The sequence below is a fragment of the Trifolium pratense genome, linkage group LG6 (genome assembly GCF_020283565.1).
Source record: "Trifolium pratense cultivar HEN17-A07 linkage group LG6, ARS_RC_1.1, whole genome shotgun sequence".
Lineage (NCBI taxonomy): Eukaryota > Viridiplantae > Streptophyta > Magnoliopsida > Fabales > Fabaceae > Trifolium > Trifolium pratense.
The window spans coordinates 7,405,253-7,425,265 of record NC_060064.1 but is presented as its reverse complement, the minus strand read 5'-3'; the positions used below and the strand labels follow the sequence as shown (position 1 = coordinate 7,425,265).

The 20,013-nt window shown below is 31.2% G+C and overlaps 3 protein-coding genes across 8 annotated transcripts in view; 1 reads left to right on the top strand and 2 right to left on the bottom strand.

The window, feature by feature from the left end:
• The window catches only part of LOC123890492 (alpha carbonic anhydrase 7-like), a 9,212-nt gene extending 5,041 nt beyond the window's left edge, over positions 1–4,171 (bottom strand). Inside the window, exons 1-7 of one of the 2 annotated variants that reach the window (XM_045940109.1) lie at positions 4,040–4,171; positions 3,158–3,360; positions 2,846–2,952; positions 2,607–2,721; positions 2,335–2,499; positions 1,967–2,023; positions 1,613–1,876 (exon numbers count right to left, since the gene is read on the bottom strand). In XM_045940109.1, the coding sequence (XP_045796065.1) occupies positions 1,784–1,876; positions 1,967–2,023; positions 2,335–2,499; positions 2,607–2,721; positions 2,846–2,952; positions 3,158–3,360; positions 4,040–4,133 (834 nt within the window). In that variant the 5' untranslated portion in view covers positions 4,134–4,171 and the 3' untranslated portion in view covers positions 1,613–1,783. Of the gene's footprint in view, positions 1–1,612; positions 1,877–1,966; positions 2,024–2,334; positions 2,500–2,606; positions 2,722–2,845; positions 2,953–3,157; positions 3,361–4,039 lie in introns of those variants that run through there. The other variant, XM_045940110.1, reaches the window with a different exon arrangement.
• A 4,987-nt stretch (positions 4,172–9,158) lies between these two features.
• On the top strand, positions 9,159–13,577 carry LOC123889900 (tryptophan synthase alpha chain, chloroplastic-like). 3 transcript variants are annotated; one of them, XM_045939408.1, is made up of 10 exons: positions 9,159–9,301; positions 9,707–9,918; positions 10,360–10,506; positions 10,589–10,654; positions 11,230–11,338; positions 11,664–11,740; positions 12,113–12,190; positions 12,653–12,730; positions 13,128–13,187; positions 13,270–13,577. In XM_045939408.1, exons 2-10 carry the CDS (start codon positions 9,730–9,732, stop codon positions 13,402–13,404), a joined length of 939 nt encoding a protein of 312 aa, XP_045795364.1. In that variant the 5' UTR covers positions 9,159–9,301; positions 9,707–9,729; the 3' UTR covers positions 13,405–13,577. The 3 variants fall into 3 exon arrangements, with proteins under 3 accessions (XP_045795364.1, XP_045795367.1, XP_045795366.1); XM_045939411.1 differs by having other exon boundaries at positions 9,165–9,301; positions 9,848–9,918; XM_045939410.1 differs by having other exon boundaries at positions 9,165–9,301; positions 9,837–9,918.
• Positions 13,578–16,329: 2,752 nt separating this feature from the next.
• Positions 16,330–19,554, bottom strand: LOC123890590 (E3 ubiquitin-protein ligase RZFP34-like). Of its 3 annotated transcripts, none has more exons than XM_045940230.1 (13): positions 19,351–19,554; positions 19,138–19,226; positions 18,960–19,047; positions 18,786–18,845; positions 18,186–18,218; positions 17,882–17,959; positions 17,748–17,791; positions 17,600–17,640; positions 17,388–17,470; positions 17,201–17,292; positions 17,042–17,111; positions 16,869–16,910; positions 16,330–16,780 (listed from the first exon to the last, which is right to left on the bottom strand). In XM_045940230.1, exons 2-13 carry the CDS (start codon positions 19,200–19,202, stop codon positions 16,628–16,630), a joined length of 849 nt encoding a protein of 282 aa, XP_045796186.1. In that variant the 5' UTR covers positions 19,203–19,226; positions 19,351–19,554; the 3' UTR covers positions 16,330–16,627. The 3 variants fall into 3 exon arrangements, with proteins under 3 accessions (XP_045796186.1, XP_045796187.1, XP_045796185.1); XM_045940231.1 differs by having other exon boundaries at positions 19,138–19,228; positions 19,369–19,519; XM_045940229.1 differs by having other exon boundaries at positions 17,388–17,640; positions 19,351–19,527.
• Between the last annotated feature and the right edge of the window lie 459 nt (positions 19,555–20,013).

The window sequence follows — 20,013 nt, the reverse complement described above, 5'->3', positions numbered from 1 at the left end:
CATGAACTTAAATTATATCAATAAATTTCAAATTATGAAGGACTACTCTAAAATGTTTAAGGGTCCAAATAATTTTATATACCAAATTTTAAAGGTCTAAATTTCTGCAAATATCAATTTTAACATGCAAAATTTAGAGGGTTTAAATTACAACTGTATACCAATTTTTAAAATTAGAATAAAAAGTCCAAAATGTTTACTACTCCCTCCGTCTCAAAATGAATGATCTATTTTTGACTTAGTGTACTATTCATATGACCTAATTTGACTTTATTTTTCTACTAATATATACATACAAATATTAGCATATGAGATGTTTGATTTGTCTCGATGAATATTTTCAAAATATACAATTTTTATAAATTTTAATAATAAATAATTAAAGATATTAACGATCAAAGTTGTACGTCGACAAACGTAATGGTGGTCAAACAGAATATTTATTTTGGAACAGAGCAGTAATACATTCTGCTTGTAAACATAACTCAAAATCTCAAATATAGTAGAGTATTTTTTTTTTGTCAAAGATACTCAATTTATATACACACTCGTTCTTGTTACAATGAGTAGCCTTTAATTTGACTTTAAGACCTATAGCTATGCCTATGCTACACAGTACACACACATATATTAGCACCAATCACAATTTTGGCATGGTAATAGGAAATATTTCCATATAGAAAAAAATTATATTTTAAATTCATTGAAAGATTAATTATTTTAAATTTATTAAAAGTATATTCTTGATTTCTTTTTCTTTTAAAAAATAAAATAAAGACATGGATGTGCCTATTGAGATTAGCCTCTGCAATTGCGCGCAGAGTATACCCGATTTACACTAAAAAAAATTAATTAAAGAAAAAATAAGTGAAATTACAAAAATTAAGGGATTAGGCTAAAATCTAATAAACAACCAATGACATAAAGAACATATGCATCGTTGGAATTCTTATCAGAAAAATTCAATGAGATAAAATTATGGTGAAGAAAAAAAGAGCCCAAAGCAAACAATAAACTCTTGAAAGACATCATCAAAAACGATAATCAAGAAGTCATAACCTATTGTGGTTAACTAAATCGAAAACACACGAGGCAATATAATCCCACCAAACAAAACCATTACTTTGTTGTAGCCTACGAGAAGCAATTTTGTCTGGACCACAGTTGCCTTCTATAAAGATATGAGAAACAATTAAATGCATATTCTTAGTTAAATTAATACAATTCAACCACCTATTTTTTAATTTCCAACTAACAAGACCATGATTCTTGAAAGTAAGAGTCACCAATTGAGAGTTTGTTTCTAACCAAAACAACTTTATTTTGTCACAAAAATAAAACAAGTTTATTCCGGTAAGTATAGCTGTTTATAGGGGCGGGGTGGGTAGCTCAAATGATTTGAGCTAAAAGTTAAAAAAGTGTTAAGATGTAAAAAGACTCGGGTTCAAATTCCGGTAACGAAGAAAAATATTAATACATAAGACAATTGCGCGAAAATACTACTAAGATATCCAAATGTAGCAAGAACACTTCGTATTAGCGAAGGTTTGTTTTTCTTTGAAAATTTATGTATTTAAAGAAGAAAAAAATATGATTGCTAGAGATATCCAAACACTTTTACAATCTCTAAACTATGAGATGATAATTATTAAAAGATTATTAAAAAATAATAATAAATGGATTAACAGTAACACATTAATATTACACACAAATTTATGGATTGAAAATAATCACATAGGAAAATGAATTCAAAAGAAACAAACAAATACAATATATGCATGTATCAATAGTGAGGTATATCCTTTGCCTTTGGGTCGAATAGTTCAACCTCTCTCCGATTCAGGATCTGCACTGGCCTTGCATTCCTTTTTGCATACTGTGGTCAAACACATAATAAGGGTTAATTAAAATTTAAGTTCAACAAAAAAAATATTGAAGAGTATACACATCATAGTTAGTAACTTACATATTTAAGTACAGAATTCTTCAATAACTTCACTTGTCCTCTTGAAACTGTTCTTATCTAATGAAAAAGCAAAAAAACAGATAATTAAAAGATAATCAATAAAAATGGTTAATAATCATTAAGAATGGCTATTAATTTATAGTAGAAAAAAAAAGAGTTTAAAGCACACGCTCTCATTTGATGTAAATTAATTTTAGATTGACGACCAATAAAAATAGTTCAATCTGCTCCATATCATATGTAGAAAATAGAGTTAAATAGGGTGACGTGACGTAAAATATACTTGTGATATGTTGACAATGTAAAATAATTTTACACTGTCGATGCATATTATTTTTTTCGGGAAAAAAATGGTAGTATTTCTATACCTTCCTATCAATGGTCCAAGTGATTCCTTCGGTGCAAGGAGGTGCAGTGAGTGATCCCATGTATCTATAATACATCTTTGAACTCTTGAATATTTTTGAGGGATCAATAACACCTATGTCTGTTTTTTCTTCTTCATCAGGAACTTCTACTATGTACTTTACCAACTGACATACATAAAAATATACAATATTATGTATTAAAATTAGTAATATAGCTTCTTTTTTTTTAACTCAATATACAAGATATATATTTTTGAACCATATTTTTGTACCTCGGAGAGAAATGGATCAGGTGAACCATACTTGTACAGAAGACCAACAACAGCAGTCTTGTTTGTTCCATCTGGCTGAGGACTAACATGAACCAAGTGCAACTCTAAGTCATACCTAATCATTAATTAAAAGACCAAAGTTACAAAATGTGATGAGTCAATATGTACAGTTTCAAAACATAGAGAGATCAAAACAGCAACACGCATGTGGCATATAAAACAGAGGAAGGTAAATTAACCTTCTTCCATTGATGGTATGTTCAGATGGCCAGTGCCAATGGCTATTTTGAAGGAAATAATCTGATCCATTGATGTCAATAGAGCCAGCATCACCTTCCCAAGTCACCTATAAAATTCAATTGAATATATAATTATAACCAACCATGCATGCATTAACCATAAGAATAATTGAAATTAATAATAAGATTGAAATGTGAATGTGATAAATAAAGTTTATATATACTTACAGCAACATCATGACCATAATAATAATTGAAATTAATAATAATCAAGATTGTTCTAATTAACATTGCTCTATATAATATACTTACAGCAACATCATGACCCCTGTTGGATACAGTGGCATGTTGAGGCTTGTAGCTACTCTTTAGCTTCCATAAATTTGGAATGACAGTTACTCGGTGACTTGACAAATCAATTGGAGATTGCATGTCCCCTTTACATGCTGCCCATTCATTTTTGAGATCACCCCAATGTTTAGGTCCATTTTCACTTTTTTCATTGTATCCATACTCTGCAATTAATACACCAATATTATATATATATATAAATATACACATCAAGGTTACAAAAAAAAATATTGTTCTATGAATGAATCAATCATATTTGGATCCTCTCTATTCATCATCTCCAGTTGTCGGTACTGCCATCATCTCAACTGTTCATTCATATTTTATTTTTTCTTTTTAAAACTGTTTCTTTTACTATTAGTCCTTGGATGAAAGACAACAAAAATGATTGAACAGAAAAGACAATTAATTATATTTCATTGTGAAACATATTTAGTTATTAAATACATATAAAGACATCTAAAAACAAACAAATTAATCTTTTGAAAAAGATATATACACAATAAAATTTTATATACAATAAGCCAATAATATTATAGTAAATATTCTTCTTTGACCTATTGTTTGATTACCAATCTAGCTTTATAAAACTATAATTAATTAATTAGTAGCTAGCAAATAATGAGAAATATATTCTTACAAATTTACATGACTTGCATGCATATGTTGATATAATTTCATCACAAATTTATTCTTATAATAAAATTCAATTAAACAAGCTTAAGCTTAAAATTTTTTGAATGGAGTTATATATCTATAGTATGTATAGTTTATATGATCTCAAACAAAAAAATTATATTAGTGAAACAACAAAAATATTGGGAAGGGAGATTATTTTAATACCAGGTTCTTCAAGAGCACTTGTTAATGATGAATAAAATAGGATGGTTATTGATATTAGCAAAATTGCAATCGAAAATTGGTTTTGGCACTTCATGTTTGAGATTGAATATTAGAGATTATTAATTCTTGTGTATGAAATATTTGGTACACCACTCTAGGACTATATATATAGTGCTCATGGATTAGGTCAAGAAGAAACAAGGGGGAAACTGTGTTTAATTATTCAACATGAATTTTTCTTTGTAAGATCGAGCATGACTAACATTTATTTTGTTGGTTTCAAACATTTATTAATTTAATTGATTTTGTCATCTCGTGTTAGCTCCATATTTAACTTTTACTAAAAATAGTTATGATAGGAGAATTAGTCCAAAAGAATGAGAGAAAATATTGAAGGGGTTTTGGTCTTTTTAATTTGTTTTATTTCCATTTGTTGTGGACTTGGTCAAAATAATATCAGGTGTGGAGGTTAAAAATTATTGACTATGATTTTCATTGGATATATACCAACGTTCGAGAACAAAACAAAAGCGTTTTAGGTAATGATGTAATGTAGAGGTAAATATATTGATATGTTAATTAACAAATTGATGTGCACATAAATAATAGATGCATGCATATATCTATGTTGAAGGTTTCAGTTTGTTTAACAGGTATAACTTAGAAGTAATATAGACACGTTTGGATTAACTTATTTTTGAGTTTATGCAAATAGTTTATACATTTTTTATGTATTATTATAAATTTGTCAATGTAGTTTATGATAAAATAGCTTATAAAAATACAATTTTCACTAGTGTGAACTTATAAAATAACATAAAACATAATTTATATTGCATAAACTGTTTGCATAAACTTAAAAATAAGTTAATCCAAACAGAACCTATATCTTAATATTTTTTGGTAAAGAAAATATATTGTTGATAAAGTTCCTTGCTATTTTATATATATATATATATATATATATATATATATATATATATATATATATATAATTACATAAAATAAACGTGTTATCTATGACTTTTTAAATTCTTTTCAGAAAATCCATAACATCTGATGTTAAGAAGTCAAACGTGTCAAACAGATGTAATATAAAAGGACATTGATCTTAAGAACACAATTTATATGTTTAATGAATCGACTTTGAGCGCATATGCCCCACACAGTAAAAAGTATATCTTAATGAACTAATTAGATGTATGCATCACTAAATGGGGTAGAAATTATCTACCCGTACTTCCGCAGACACTAACAACCTCAAGAAAATTTCTTACGCGGCTAATGAGAACCAGCATGATGAGAAAATCTAAATATTCTATGTCCACCACTATGGTGGGACTGGGAATAAGCCATGAAGTTATCATGGTGATTGGATGAATATCAAAAAAAAGATTATTAGCCTAGGTTAAATATTAAATAGAGCATAATTTTTTGGCTAATTAGGTCGTTAGTAGCTAGTAAGAGGTTTTGATAGTATGTTAGAGGTTCTGAGTTTGATCCTCAACTTTAATGAAAACAAAAAAAAAAGTGCCATCATGCTTTGCTTAAATACGTTAATATGAAATCAGGGTCAATCCAATATGTTTAGACATTTGAACCAAATTTTTATAGTGAAAAATCTTTTAAAATAAAATAAAAATATATTGCATGAGCCTTATTGAAATAAAAAAATATAATTAATATTAAGTTTGCAAAGTTCAAATATGAACTTAAGTCAAGAAAAATATAACTTTTATTTTGACTAACTTATAAAGCATACATATGACTCTATCAAAAAAAAAAAAAAAAGCATACATCTATGATTAGTTTATTGTATCATATATATATATATATATATATATATATAGAGTCAGGATCCGTTGACACCAACTAGTTTGACACCAAATGTTACACCTCTCAATAACGTTTTAACCGATATAAATTTTATAAAATCCACCGTTGGATTGAAAGTTTACATCATATAGATCATTTGTGTAAAATTTCAAATAAATCCAAAATCATGTGATATGTTATTGAGATACATCAAAATTAACGGTTTTTGTATTTTTTTAAATGCCGTTAATCTTTATGTGTCTCAATAGCATATCAAATGATTTTGGATTTGTCTGAAATTTTACACAAATGATCTATATGATGTAAACTTTCAATCCAACGGTGGATTTTATAAAATTTATATCGGTTAAAACGTTATTGAGAGGTGTAACATTTGGTGTCAAACTAGTTGGTGTCAACGGATCCTGACTCATATATATATATATATATATATATATATTCATAATCAAATTGAATATTTTAGGTTTTTTTAAATCTAAAATTTTCAAGCATAAATCTCCGACTTTGTGTGAAATAGACTTTTAAATGGACCGACATACTAAACTTTTAGACAAATAAATTTATGACAAATAAAAGGTTGGTCACATGGCTTAAAGTTTTTAACCAAGATAGATTTGAGTCTCTTGCATTGTCTAATTACATTACTATAGAAGAGTAGAAGAAGGTTGTGGACTTAATCAACAGCAATGACAGTGCTCACCTGAAAGCTCCAAGTTCTCAAAGGGAAGCTTAAGGTGTGGAATAAAAAAAAATTGGCAAATTTGAAGGAGGCTTCAACTGAATTAGAGCATGTGCAGCAGGAAATTGAAGAGTTGCAAAAGCAGGAAACAATGGCGCACAAGTTAAGGTTAATCAATGCCTTCACTATTTTCTTTCTTTTTTTTGTAGAAAATATAAAAAATATATATATTTTTTAGCATAACTGAATTAGTAAAGATATTATTATATATAGGAGTTCGGATTTTATTTTTTATTGTATAAAAGAGGGCCGAAGCCCAAGTTCAAACTTTAATTTGAACATTCTATTTATTTACTTTAACAATAAAAAATTAGTAATTAAGTTAATTGATAAAAAAAAAATAAGGGTAAATGCCTATTTACCTCCCTACAAAATTAGGGATTTTTCGTTTACATCCTTGCACAAATTTTTTTTCTGTTTACCCCCCTGCAATGTCCGAATTTTTTCATTTTGCCCCCTAGATAGACATGTGGGCATCTGACTGTGCATCTTTGTTGACGTGACATGCACACGTGGAAATACATTAAATTTATATTTTTTAAAAAAAATTCATTAAATTTAATATTTTTAAAAAAAAAAATTTAAAAAAAAAAATATTATTATTTTTAAAAAAAATTCTTAAAAATTTATTATTATTATTATTATTTTTAATAATTTTTTTTTGAATGTCAAAAAGATTAATAATTTTTTTTCTAAAAAAAAACTCTTAAAACTTTATTATTATGTTGTTTTTAATAACTTTTTTTGGACCAAAACTCATATATGCGACAATTTCTATTTTGGAACTTCATTAACTTTTGGCCCAAACTTATATATGCGACATTCAAAAGTTTCGGTTTTTCATATATCATACAATTTATTTGGACTACACAAATTATTAAATAAACATACATAAATATCTCCATGAACACTTCAATATCCGGAGTTTGGTTTGCTAGAAAAAGGTAAACACAATTCAATATCATGTCATATTTTTATATTAATTTATTTTAAAATAGATTTAAATTTAGAGTTTAATTAATATGCATCGACGGTGTAAAATAGTTTTACACCATCGTCCAATAAACAACCATTATATTGCCATGTCATATCAAGAAAGTGGGATGAAGTGGGGTGATGTGGCGGAAAACATGGTTGGTATTGGTTGACAGTGTAAAATTATTTTACACCGTCGGTGCATATCAATTAAATCCTTAAATTTAAAATGAAGTTATTTATAAAATATTGGCACCCAACAATATCTTTTTTTTCGTAAATCAGGTATTCTCTGAGCGTAACTGCAGAGACTAATCTGTCAAATCCTATGAGACTCAAATTGGTGACAAACTCTTCCTAAAAGTTTTAACACTGTTGCATGCCCAGGATAAGAGATATGCGCTATCTCATCTGACTTTTGGGTGACTTCATCCCATTTTTGAAAGAAAACAAAAGCAATTAATATTGAGAAAAAGGGAGAAAACATCTAAGGTAAATGTATGTTAAAGTGCGAGATTATTTGAAATTACCAAATAAGTGCAAGATTGTTCTTTGTTTGATGTGACATTAATTTGTTTTCTCATCTTGCGAGTTATTAGTTCGACTCAAATTGGCAATTTGGATTCGATCCAATGCAGATTCAACCAATAACCTTGACGTCGTCAATGTTGTTGATCCAAAGACATAAATAGTCTAAAAAAAATTAATTTCATCATATATATTTTTAAGCATTTTGTCATTAAATGTTAATAATTTGTTTGCAGATTAATTGTTAAGTTTTTAGTAATTTTCTAATTTGGGTTGTGTGAAATATTTTATTATTTTGAATAAATTAATTTTGTTTTGTCTCATAAGTGTAGCTCAAATGGTAGCTACTAGAGACATTATTGGAGTGGTTGGAATTCGAACCCCGGATTTCACACTTCTCCACATTTAAATGTGTGAGAGTCTAGCCACTAGACTACTTAGAAAAAAAATTGTTTTAATAAACTTAAAATAAATACTCCTGCTTTAAACTTTAAGACATTCACGATCTAATAAATAGTTTTGGGATAGTAACTAGATAAGGCAAAAACTGAAATTTTTGTCCCCCACAGAATTACGAGACAACTTTTTGTCCTCGACACAACTTGTGTAAAATATCAAAATAACATTTTGTCCACCAAACATCGTACGACACAAAGTTTGTTCAATATCTTAAACTTTTGCTCCTTGTACTGTACTGTCATGTACTGTTCTGTCTAATATTTATATTTTGCAGATCAAACGGACCTTAATAGCTATACTTTGGGTTTTGTCAAAAAAAAAATAGATATACTTTGGGTGTAAATTAATTTTAAGCACTGTTGTAAAAAAAAATAGCATTATAAGCACCAATATAAATGCTAAATAGTGCCCCTAGGCACTGGTTAAGGATGCAAAAATATTAATTTGGCATTGGAGTTTGTGCAATCAACTCCTTAAAAATTTAAAAAGTGTTATTTTCTTTTCAAAACTTTCCTTTTTTATTTCCTTAACCAAGTATCCCGGAACACTGATTAGCATACCCCTGCTCTATTTTCTCAATAGAATAATCCAAACTTTCATATATCTTTCTTTTTTCCTACTTTCATAGTGTCTGAAACTGAAACAACAAGTTGGAGTCACACTCAACTCAACTCGCCGGAAAACACAGTCGCCGACCACCACAAACAGCGAAAACGTCACTCCAGGTTTACCTTTTTTCTCCTTCTTCTCTCCTGCTGCGTCTCACCAGAGCTCCGCTTCCCACCGCGATTCCGCGCTAATGCGCCTCAATTTTACTTTCGTCTCATTCAAAAATTAGTATCAGATTCAATTTTTCAACCAATGCCAAACCTATTATTCTATTTTTACTTCACATTTCATATAAATCAAATCAATCTTGATACAATCTATTGTAAAATCAATATACACAATTAGCATGCATTTTTTCAGTATAATCAAATTTATTGTTTTGTGATATTTTTCATTTCATATTCATATACTAGTTAAATTTGTGGTTACATATTTGTCTTTTATAAAGATTTATTTTTTTTGTGTTGTGCTTTTAGCATTTAATTATCCATAAGCTTAACATGTGTGCAATTCCTCATTAGAATTGGGAAGAGAATTGGTTTTTATGGCCATTGCATTGAAATCATCTTGCTTCTTGCAATTGAACAAACCCGAGACTCGTTTTGGGGTCAGTTTTTCCTCCAACAAACCTAAAATAATATCATTTAAAAGATTCACTCCAGTGGCTGCTATCAAGGCTATGGAAACAGTTGGACTCTCTGAAACATTCAGCAGGCTGAAGAAACAAGGAAAAGTGAGTGTGCTTATACTCCCTCCGTTACATATTATAGGGACAAGTTTTTTTTTGGTCCAGTAGCCTAGTGGCTAGAAATTTTACCTTACACGTAAATAAGTGGAATGTCCGGGATTCGAACCCCGGCTCCTGCACATATAGTGCGATGTCCCTACTAGCTGAGCTAAGCTCGCGGGGACTATTATATGCACAAGTTTTTTTTTAGGTTTATTGATTAATTGATGTATCTGGTTTATATAGTAATGTGTTATACCCATTGTTTTAAGTATTCGATTTTCCATGTTTTTGATCTTTGCGTGGTTATAATGGATTAGTTACTAGGATTATATATACTTTGTAAGATGCCAACTTAGTTTGTTGCAACAAGATGAATGAATATACTAGTATTAATTCTTGACATGCAATGATTATATTCTTAGAAGCATATATGTTTGTGTGAAGGTGGCTTTCATCCCATTCATCACCGCCGGTGATCCTGACCTTTCAACTACAGCAGAAGCACTGAAAGTGCTTGATTCATGTGGATCTGACATTATTGAGCTCGGTGTACCGTATTCGGATCCTTTGGCCGATGGTCCTGTTATCCAGGTTGGTTACATTCTTTCGTCTATTCTAGGCATATTTACCACTGTCTGATTCTCAAATCAAACTGATGTGTCTTTCTGTTCAGGCTGCTGCTACAAGATCTTTAGCAAGGGGGACCAATTTTGATTCAGTTATTTCTATGTTGAAGGAGGTAAATTATGAAACTATTTGTCATTTGTTAAATATTACTGTCATAACTATAGCTTATAGGAGGAGGTTCTGCTGCAATAATTGATTTTCATTCACCACTCATTTATTATTCTTTCCAATCATCTTATTTATTTGACAAATTAGCGGAGCAACTATCAGAATTTTCTATTTTGTTGTGAAGATTAAACCAAATCTACCCTGCTTTTGCAAGCACTGATGCACTCGTGTCTCGTAAACATATATAAATTGCGTTTGTTTTGTAATATAAGATATAGATAGTTATTATTTGATGCTTATTGTTCATAACGAGGGTGCTCACTGCAAACATATTTTATTCCATTCATCTGTTCATTTCATTCCATTCATCTTATTTAAACTCACAAAACCATGAATCCATGCTGTATTCCACCATGTTGAACTTTTGGCAGGATATTTTGTGCATTGTTGTGTAGTTAAAAGTTAAAACTATTATTCTAACTAGGAGGAGTTTAAAAACCTTATTGCTTTGTGAAACGTATCTTCCCTTGGATTCATGATTCATGGACTGGTTATCATTCTCAATGATTGATTTGGCAGGTTATTCCACAATTGTCTACCCCGATTGCACTGTTTACTTATTACAACCCAATACTGAAGCGTGGTACTGGGAAATTTATGTCCATCGTAAGAGCCACCGGTGTTCATGGTGAGACTCAACTGAAGTAATGGTTTGACAAATAGCGTAGTATATTAAAATTACATTGTGCTTCACTACTTTTGGTCTATTTTCTGAACACGTTCTATGATAAACCATGTCAACATTTTTTGGTTTTGCTAATTTAATATCATTATAAAGAATAAAAATAAAAGCATCTCAACACTCTCTTGCCAAGTCCTGCTTAAGGTTTCTTTATCGGCCAAGTCCACTTATAAATTGCTTATGAAATAAAAAATTGTTTGTGTTGTTTTCCCTTTTTCATCCGGTTTTCTAGTCAGGATAATATATTCTTTTCTTTCCCATACGCATGCAGGGCTTGTAGTCCCTGATGTTCCTCTGGAGGAGACAGAAACTTTAAGGGAAGAAGCTAAGAAGAATGGAATTGAACTGGTTTGCCTACTTTTGAAACTTTCTTTTGCTTTGTTTCTGGATTTCATGTGGATAACCCTTATACTGTTGATCATAATGATTGAGAAACAATGTCGCACCTCATTTTATTTGTTTGTAATATGAATTTATAAATATGAAATCCATAAGTTATTTAACATAACGGAGAAAGCATGGTGGTGATTGGACCATGAAATTTTGTTATGAAACATAATTGTACTTTCCCGTGTTATACTTTATAAATTTAATGGTGGTATATTTTGTTTAACATTTTGTAATATGTGTATTTATTATTATGTGTGTGGCTATATTAATCTATGTGCACATGGCTATAGTTAGTTGATTTGGTATATTTGCTACTTTGATGTCATCAAGGTACTCCTCACAACACCCACCACTCCTACAAACCGGATGAAAGCTATTGTTGATGCTGCAGATGGATTTGTGTATCTTGTAAGAGCTTTTATCAATCATACTATCTTCTTTTTTATATGTTTATTTTTGTTCCTCTTATTTTTAACAGTTTATTAGTTTAATGTGTGTATAAGATGAGCTATTCAGTATTCACCCACTGACTGCCATCAAGGTTGCTTTTTGTAGTTTTTACTAGGCTGGAATAGGATTATAGGACAAAGGTTTTCGAAATAATTCTTTATAATGTTGTTCAACTTCAGTTATTTTACTGCACGTTGAAGTTTTCAAATGTTTACTTTTAATTTTTTAGGCTAGATCAAGATATTTATTTTCAAACAAATCATTTAGCTGTCAAATTGAGCTAGGAAGTTGACAGTGATAACAAGTTAACTTGGTGCCAATTTTTGAGAAATAGGATATGATGAAAACCAAAAATATCTTGCATAAATTTCTCAGATCATTGTGTGCCCCCGAGTAACCATTTGTTGATTGAATTTACAGGTGAGCTCTGTGGGTGTCACTGGAGCCCGGGCATCAGTTAGTGGTAAAGTTCAGGCCCTTCTGCAGGATATCAAAGAGGTTTGTCTCTGTTCATTCCGATAAGGGATTTGAATTGCACACTGCCAAAATATGTTGCAGTTACTGCAGTCATGAGATTGAAGTTATTAGATGAAGATTAAATGGCTCAAATTCTGAATTTATATTTTAAATCCAATTCGCCAAGTTAAATTACTCATTTGATCTAATCCAACTTATCTGAATCTTATGACAGTAGACTGCAGGAACCCAAATCCAGTTCAAATTTGCTTTCCCTTCGTTTTCGACCCCTCCCCCCCTATATTCCCCATTCTTTTTCCTTTCAAGAGGTCATAACTAATCAACTAAGATTGAAACAATCGTATACAATAGAACTTAGCGAATCTTAATATTTATGCTCTTCATTGACTATTTTTTTCGTTTTGTTTTATAAATTAAGGCAACAACTAAGCCTGTGGCAGTTGGTTTTGGGATATCAACACCTGAGCATGTGAAGCAGGTAAGTACTTTGTCCATATTACTATAGTATGCATCTACTTCTATTTGGTTAAATAATCGATTAATCAAATAATTTGTTACAGATAGTGGGATGGGGAGCTGATGGGGTGATTGTTGGCAGTGCTATGGTGAAGTTGCTTGGTGAAGCCAAATCGCCTCAAGAGGGATTGAAAGCTCTGGAAAATTTAACCCGCACCTTAAAATCAGCACTTGATTGAGATTATGTCTGAAATAGCACAAACTTCTCATAGTTGTTTTCATAAATAATGGATTGAATGAGGATCTGTTCTTTTTTAAACAACCATGACATACTATGGTCAAGTTTTGTTCATTTTCAATTATATTATGACAAAATAGTTTCATTACTGAAATAAATGTTGTGTTAGTTTTATCTCCTTTCTCTGTTGAGCTGTGCCAGCTGGTTCCAATAATCATTTCAATAGTCTTTGTTTTTAGGTGAGAACTTGGCTACCCATTCTATAAGATTGGGTTATGTAGCCCATCTTAAGTGTTTTAAGTGTATTGGTACACTAAAATATGTTTTATAATATTATTAGAATATAGTTAATTTTCAATTGTTACCACACAACTTTTAACAATTACAAATACACAAGTAGGCATGGCAATGGGTACCCGCGGATACGGTTTTTACCTTCCCCGTTCCCCATACCCGAATCATTGATAAATACCCGTTCTCCGCCCATTACCCGACGGGGATGAAAAATTGAACCCAATCCCCGTCCCAAATGGGTTCGGGTATACCCAAATGGGTTCGGGTATCCCCGAACCTTGCCCTGCTGAACCTTACCCGAACCCAAAATTTTCCTAAACGTTGACATACATACAATACAAAAAATTTCAAATAATAAAGTACAAACCAAAATTTCAATGCATTAAACATACAAATGAAATGATATTCCAAAATATCAAACCAAAATTATCAAAACCATAAAATAGTACCGGTACAAACCAATATTCCAAAATATAGTAATTTTATATAAACGGGCGGGTTCGGGGACGGGTTCGGGGTGGGTACCAATATCTCCGTTACCCGCCCCACCCCCATGTTTTGAAATCGGGGAAAACCCAAACCCAGTCAAATCGGTTTTTCCCCGTCAAACTCAGGGTGGGTTCGGGCGGGTACCCGCGGGTACGGGTTCTGTTGCCATGCCTATACACAAGAGAGTCTTCCTCCTTCACTATTATTCATTCACAAATATTCAGAGACATTGAATATTCACAAGAGAGTTAGGAGAATTCTAAAGAGGAGGCCAAGGAACTCCAAGGCCAATAAGGTTCTTTCCTTTCTGTCTTTGTAATTTATTTTTCCTAGGTTAGGTGGAGTCGAGGAACTCCCTTACGAATGTTTGGTTTTGTATTTTGTACAATTTGGGTATAAATTCAATTGTTTCTGTTTTCAAACTCCTTTATCGTTTGGTTTTATATTTATTTTAATATTGATCACATTAGAATAAAATCTAAGGACCTAATGGATATCACATAGGAAACGAAGCTAGTAATCCTGAATGAAAGACGGTGTGCTAAGGTCCAACTAAGACTATTAAATTCAGTATCTGAGGTCTTAGTATAGGATTAAAAAGAACGATAATTTCTACCTGAGGCAGAGTTAGGACTAGTTAGAGGCACACATGACGGCTTATGGCACATGGAGCCACTAAGGTAATGATACCAACGTTTTTAACAAAAAAGTGGAACCTGGGGCGATGAAACTTAAATAGAGTAAGGGTAACCACTAATTAGGCTCTTAACAGTTTGTAATAAAAATAAGGAACGATTGTTTTTGAACCTATTTTTAATAGTCTAATTCCTAATAGAGTGAGACAAGGGAATAACCACCAAGCAGGAGTAAGCGAGGGATCTGACCACACTTAACCACCCCGTGTGGTCACACACACAATATTTAATTTTCTTGTCATTTATTTTCTGTCTTTAATTTCCTGTCATTTACTATTACCCGCAAAGATACCTTTCAAACAAACAAAGCGAAGACAACTATCCATTTTCCTAAGTGAAACTAGTAATTTTGGCACAATCCCTGTGGAGAACGATAAACTTATCACTTTATTACTTGGTAGCGATTATGTGCACTTGCAGAGTCGATCGTCATACTACCTACTACTACTTTGGTAGTACTCACTCCGTTCCATATTATAAGCAAACAAAATCACTTTTTTACGAGATAATTTAATGTCTAATAAAAAATGTTTAAAAAAATACTTGATAAAAATAAAATTCAAATTAGTCTCTGACATTTTTATATCGGGGACATATTAGTCCTTCGGTTATAACAAATATAAAACTAATTTATCCCTAATATGAAAATGTCAGGGACTTAATTTTTCCGTCAGAAATTTGCGATGGAGTAAAATGGGTCTTCAATCTTAATTAAATTAAATTTTGATAATTGCGAGACAACACAAGCAGTCCGATCAATCACGAGGATATAGATAAGATCGAAACCTATGGATTGAAACCAAAATCTTAGACGTATTCATGTTATTGTTTCTATAATTTTTTCTTTCTATAATTTTAGTTTTATTTACTAAGCTTTCTATAATATTTTTTGTTATGTTTTTATTTTTATTTTTTAAGCATAGATTCATATATAATCTTGTTATTTTATTTTTTTTGATAATTTGTTTTAATAAATTTTCTATAATCTTTTTAATGTTTATTTTTTTTTTCTATATTTTACTTAAACGGACAAACAATTGAAAATATTTGAATTTCGACAATCGGACATTTCAATCTCGTTAATTTAAAATTCGAATTTATAATTAATTGTTAGTCCAAGTTAGTTAGTTGTTTTTTTTTTGGTGATAGAAGAAATGGTAATCTATCGGAAACTCACACACATAAAGTGGAGGGACCGAAGTTCAAACATCGATTATAGCCTCCGACACTAGCAATCTCGACATTTCTGTCAGTTTAGAAAATATTTTTTATTTTCATTTTTTATTTTAAAGCAAGCCTCTCTTTTTACAGCAGGAGCAAGCTTGTTGCAAATTTCTACAAAAAAAAAATAACTAATCAAGTTTGCAAGACATTAGAGGTTGCTAACATCTACTGAGAGAGAAGGTTGGCAATCTTAATAATAATACTTAGCGAAACATTTCAACGGATTGCGGAATCAACAGAACTACATTTAAGAAGGCATGGAATCGCCGTACCAACTAAACAATTGTCACGTCATCACAATTTAAATTTGGTTAAGCGCATTAAGCTTTGACCTAAATCTGAAATCAACGTATGCACTTAGCATTCTTCTGATAAATGATAACCTTGCAACTGCATGCATGTTTAACAATAAGGTTGGTTATTCTGCACGATTCCTTTTGTTCCCGCATGAAGTTAACAAATTGAAATATTCAGCAGCTGTTTCAAATAAGAAAGCATCTTGAACTTGATCTTATGAGTTATTCATCTAACCATCTCTTCCATTCTTGACAAGCACGGTGCAGACGCGGCTTGTGTCCTTCTGGTGTTGTAGGACTTGCATTTAAGGCACTTGTGCGCTATAATATGAAATTTTACTTCAGATGTTTCTCCGCAGTCATTGCATAGAATCCAAACCTAGTCACATGTAACAAATATATTAAGGGTTTTATACGCTAACCACTTTCCCAGCAACAGAAAAATATTATTTGCAAAATTGATATACCATCTTGTTTTGAAACATTTCAGGCATAGGCGTCGATGCAAGCTGAAATTTTATGATGCAAATAAGTTAAAGGTTATGCTCATCTGATTAACAAATCAAATAACTACTTACGAATGAAATTATTGTAAATCATGATAACTTGGTTAACTAGATTGTGAAACAAGTAGAGTTACCTCCTCATCCATTTTTTCCCACACACGCGACATGTCACAGAATGATTTTGAACAAACAGGGCATGAATACCTGCAAAATTACGAATATTTAATATAGAGAAGACAATTTTCAACATGCATACATCAATTGAAGAGCCTTTAATCGTGTGTAACATTAACTGGCAATGCTTTTGCATTTCTCTCACACAACCCAAGTGTATGGTGTGGCCACATGGCAATACAGTGATATCTTTCGTTGTATCGAAAAGAAACTGCACAGAAGAAAAGAGTGGATCAACTGATTTGTACAGTCTGAAAAAGAAATCTACGTAGAGATATCCTAGGTTTCTTTTCCAACCAATATTACCTCAAAGCAAACTGGGCAGTTCTGATGCATTGCTTTTTCAATACAACGGTGTGAATCCTTCATCGACGACGAATAGCAACAATCTACCGACAGTAAGAGATCATGACAATTGACAAGGTATTTCGTTAGAGAAACACTCAGTTTGAATACTGAACTGACACAGGTAAAAGGGTTTGTTGCTTTGGGGAAGCAATGTTCAATCAAAAGCTTACCACATTTCTTGCAGTGGAAAAAGTTCTCTTCACCTCCAGTTCTGTGATAATCAAAGCATAGCTCATCAAAATACAAATAATAAAGCACAGTTATGGTTGCCAAGATGTAACAGTTAAGTTAACATTAAAGGAATGAAAATTTTCGAACCTGCATATGCCACATTCATCGCAATGGTATTGCTTTTTTGATACCTGAAAATACAAGTAGCTTTTCAGTTATGCTGAACAAAGAGAGAAAAACTAAAGATCTTAGGAGTAAAGTGAGAGATAAAAGAAGCTAACATCATCATCGAAGAACTTGCATTTGGAGCAAAAGTATCTACCCATGCAAACACCACATTGAATGCAAACCTGTTGAACCTGCAAAGTAGAAATATAAAAATAAAAAAGGATTAAAGTCGGTGTAAAACTTTTTACTTTGTCAACCAATCGCAAACCATTATTTGTATGACTTTTTAAGGCAGATATGATTAAAGTCAAATATCTTTAATAATTCAACGGTTATGATTAATTGATAGTGTAAGAAATCTAAACACGTCAAATAAATCTTTGCTATAATTTCGATTAGGCCGTGTATGACACTTACATCTTGCTCGGTGCTACACAAGGAACAGATAACCTGGAAATGAATGGCGGAAAAAACAATATACTCATCAGTGCTAAATAAATGCTAGCTTTTCCACTAAAGAACACACCAGAAAACAGAAGAAATCGCAAAGGGAAAGAAGGAAAAAATCAAGCAGGCACTATTGTTTATGTATATTCACTTCTCGTCTTAATAAGTTGCATTGCATACAATCAAAAAGTGGAACTGATTCAAAATAGAGATTAAAATGAATAAATGCCACAAAAATATAGATTATGGCATTATGCAGAAGTGGAAATTAAACCACATTTATATATGTATGATTTGTTTATCATGAATCCAAAACAATTTAAAAATATTGAAGTACATACTAAAAGAATGATTATAGATAAAATGATAGTTGTTAATATAATTGTTGGGTGTGTGTCCGTAAGACCTAGCTCAAACGGCAAATGCCTTATTGCTAGACTAAACACCTTCACCCGAGTTCAAACCCGAGACCTCACAGTTGTGTTGTGTGTGTTAGTTTCCGGTGGTGATTGTCACTTCGTCTATATACGAACAAAATAAAAAATAAATTGTTGGGTGCGTAATTCGTACCCTCTTAACATCATGGCGAGGAATGTCGTGCATATTAGCAAGATCAACTTGAACAGAATTCTGTTACAAAACCATTGAAATAATTTGATATTATGTTTTTGAATCCAAACTAACAAATGTAAAGGGAATAATAATAAAAGATAGGTTAGAACAACAAAAGTTAGAAGTAACAACCTGGGATTCGTTATGACAATGTCTGCAATCAAAAATTTGATTGCAACAAGGTGCTATGATTTTGCATCTCCTTCTATAATGCGAACACCTTAAATTAAATAAATAAATAAATAAATAATTAGTATTTAGAAAAAGAAAATAGATTGTTATGAAAGATAATTGAAGGGAGATGAAATACCCGTATTGTCCAGAACCGGTTTCAGATGGAGCGACAGGAACAACGTTGTTATGAGATTCTTCCATTTTGGTCTTCAAAGGTGTCGATGCCTGAGATTCAAAATCAATCAATAATTAAGAATAAAAAAATAAATATCATATCATGATATTTTTTGTAGTTAAGAAAATGGATGGATGAGATGAGAATGATGAGTAGAGGAAAGAAAGTAGTTACCCTTGTTTGTTGTTGATTTTGATTTTGATTTTGATTTGATATGATGAGAAAGAAATTAAGGTGGAAGTAGATAAAGTATAGTGAGTACTATACCGTGGGCATCGCCATCAGAATCAGATTGACCAAAATAAACAAGGAGAAAGGAAGGGCTTCAAAATATCTAGCCCCTCCCATCCCAACTACCACATTAATCAAATATTCATTATTTTAGGTTTAATTTTGGGATACAAAATCACTTGAGTTTTTTTTTTTATCATGATATTGGTACAAAGTTTCTACTGTTATTATGGATGGTTAGTCTTCGTCAGGTAATCTGTGGGGCACATAAAGTGGGTTATCCTCTTTCAATCTAATTTTTTTTATACGCGGGAGTCAAAAATCAAACTTTTGATCATATGCTTAAGAGGATCAAGACGCTTACAATTTGGACCAATTCATTGTTAGTATTATCGCTTAAGTTTTAACTTAGTCATTTTAGTAAAATTCATATTTAAACCTGACTAATGATGTGACTTATCTTTCTCCTCTTCTTAGAGAAACTAGCACGACACACGCGCGCGAACATATATATTAGTTGTTAGTTTAAAATTATGAAGTGAAATTTAATAATTTAGATGAGTAAAAATATAGGTCATGTAGAAGACGAAAAATACCCTTAGTTAG

What these genes read in the sequence shown, in the direction of transcription:
- LOC123890590 (XM_045940229.1), bottom strand. Translation starts at nt 19,202, where the DNA reads ATGGAAGAATCTCATAACAACGTTGTTCCTGTCGCTCCATCTGAAACC. An exon ending in GCAAGTTCTTCGATGATGAT is followed by an intron (nt 17,792 to 17,881) that starts GTTAGCTTCTTT and finishes TTGTATTTTCAG; the next exon opens with GTATCAAAAAAGCAATACCA. An exon ending in GAAATGCAAAAGCATTGCCA is followed by an intron (nt 17,112 to 17,200) that starts GTTAATGTTACA and finishes GTAATTTTGCAG; the next exon opens with GTATTCATGCCCTGTTTGTT.
- LOC123889900 (XM_045939408.1), top strand. Translation starts at nt 9,730, where the DNA reads ATGGCCATTGCATTGAAATCATCTTGCTTCTTGCAATTGAACAAACCC. An exon ending in CCGATGGTCCTGTTATCCAG is followed by an intron (nt 10,507 to 10,588) that starts GTTGGTTACATT and finishes CTTTCTGTTCAG; the next exon opens with GCTGCTGCTACAAGATCTTT. An exon ending in CACCTGAGCATGTGAAGCAG is followed by an intron (nt 13,188 to 13,269) that starts GTAAGTACTTTG and finishes AATTTGTTACAG; the next exon opens with ATAGTGGGATGGGGAGCTGA.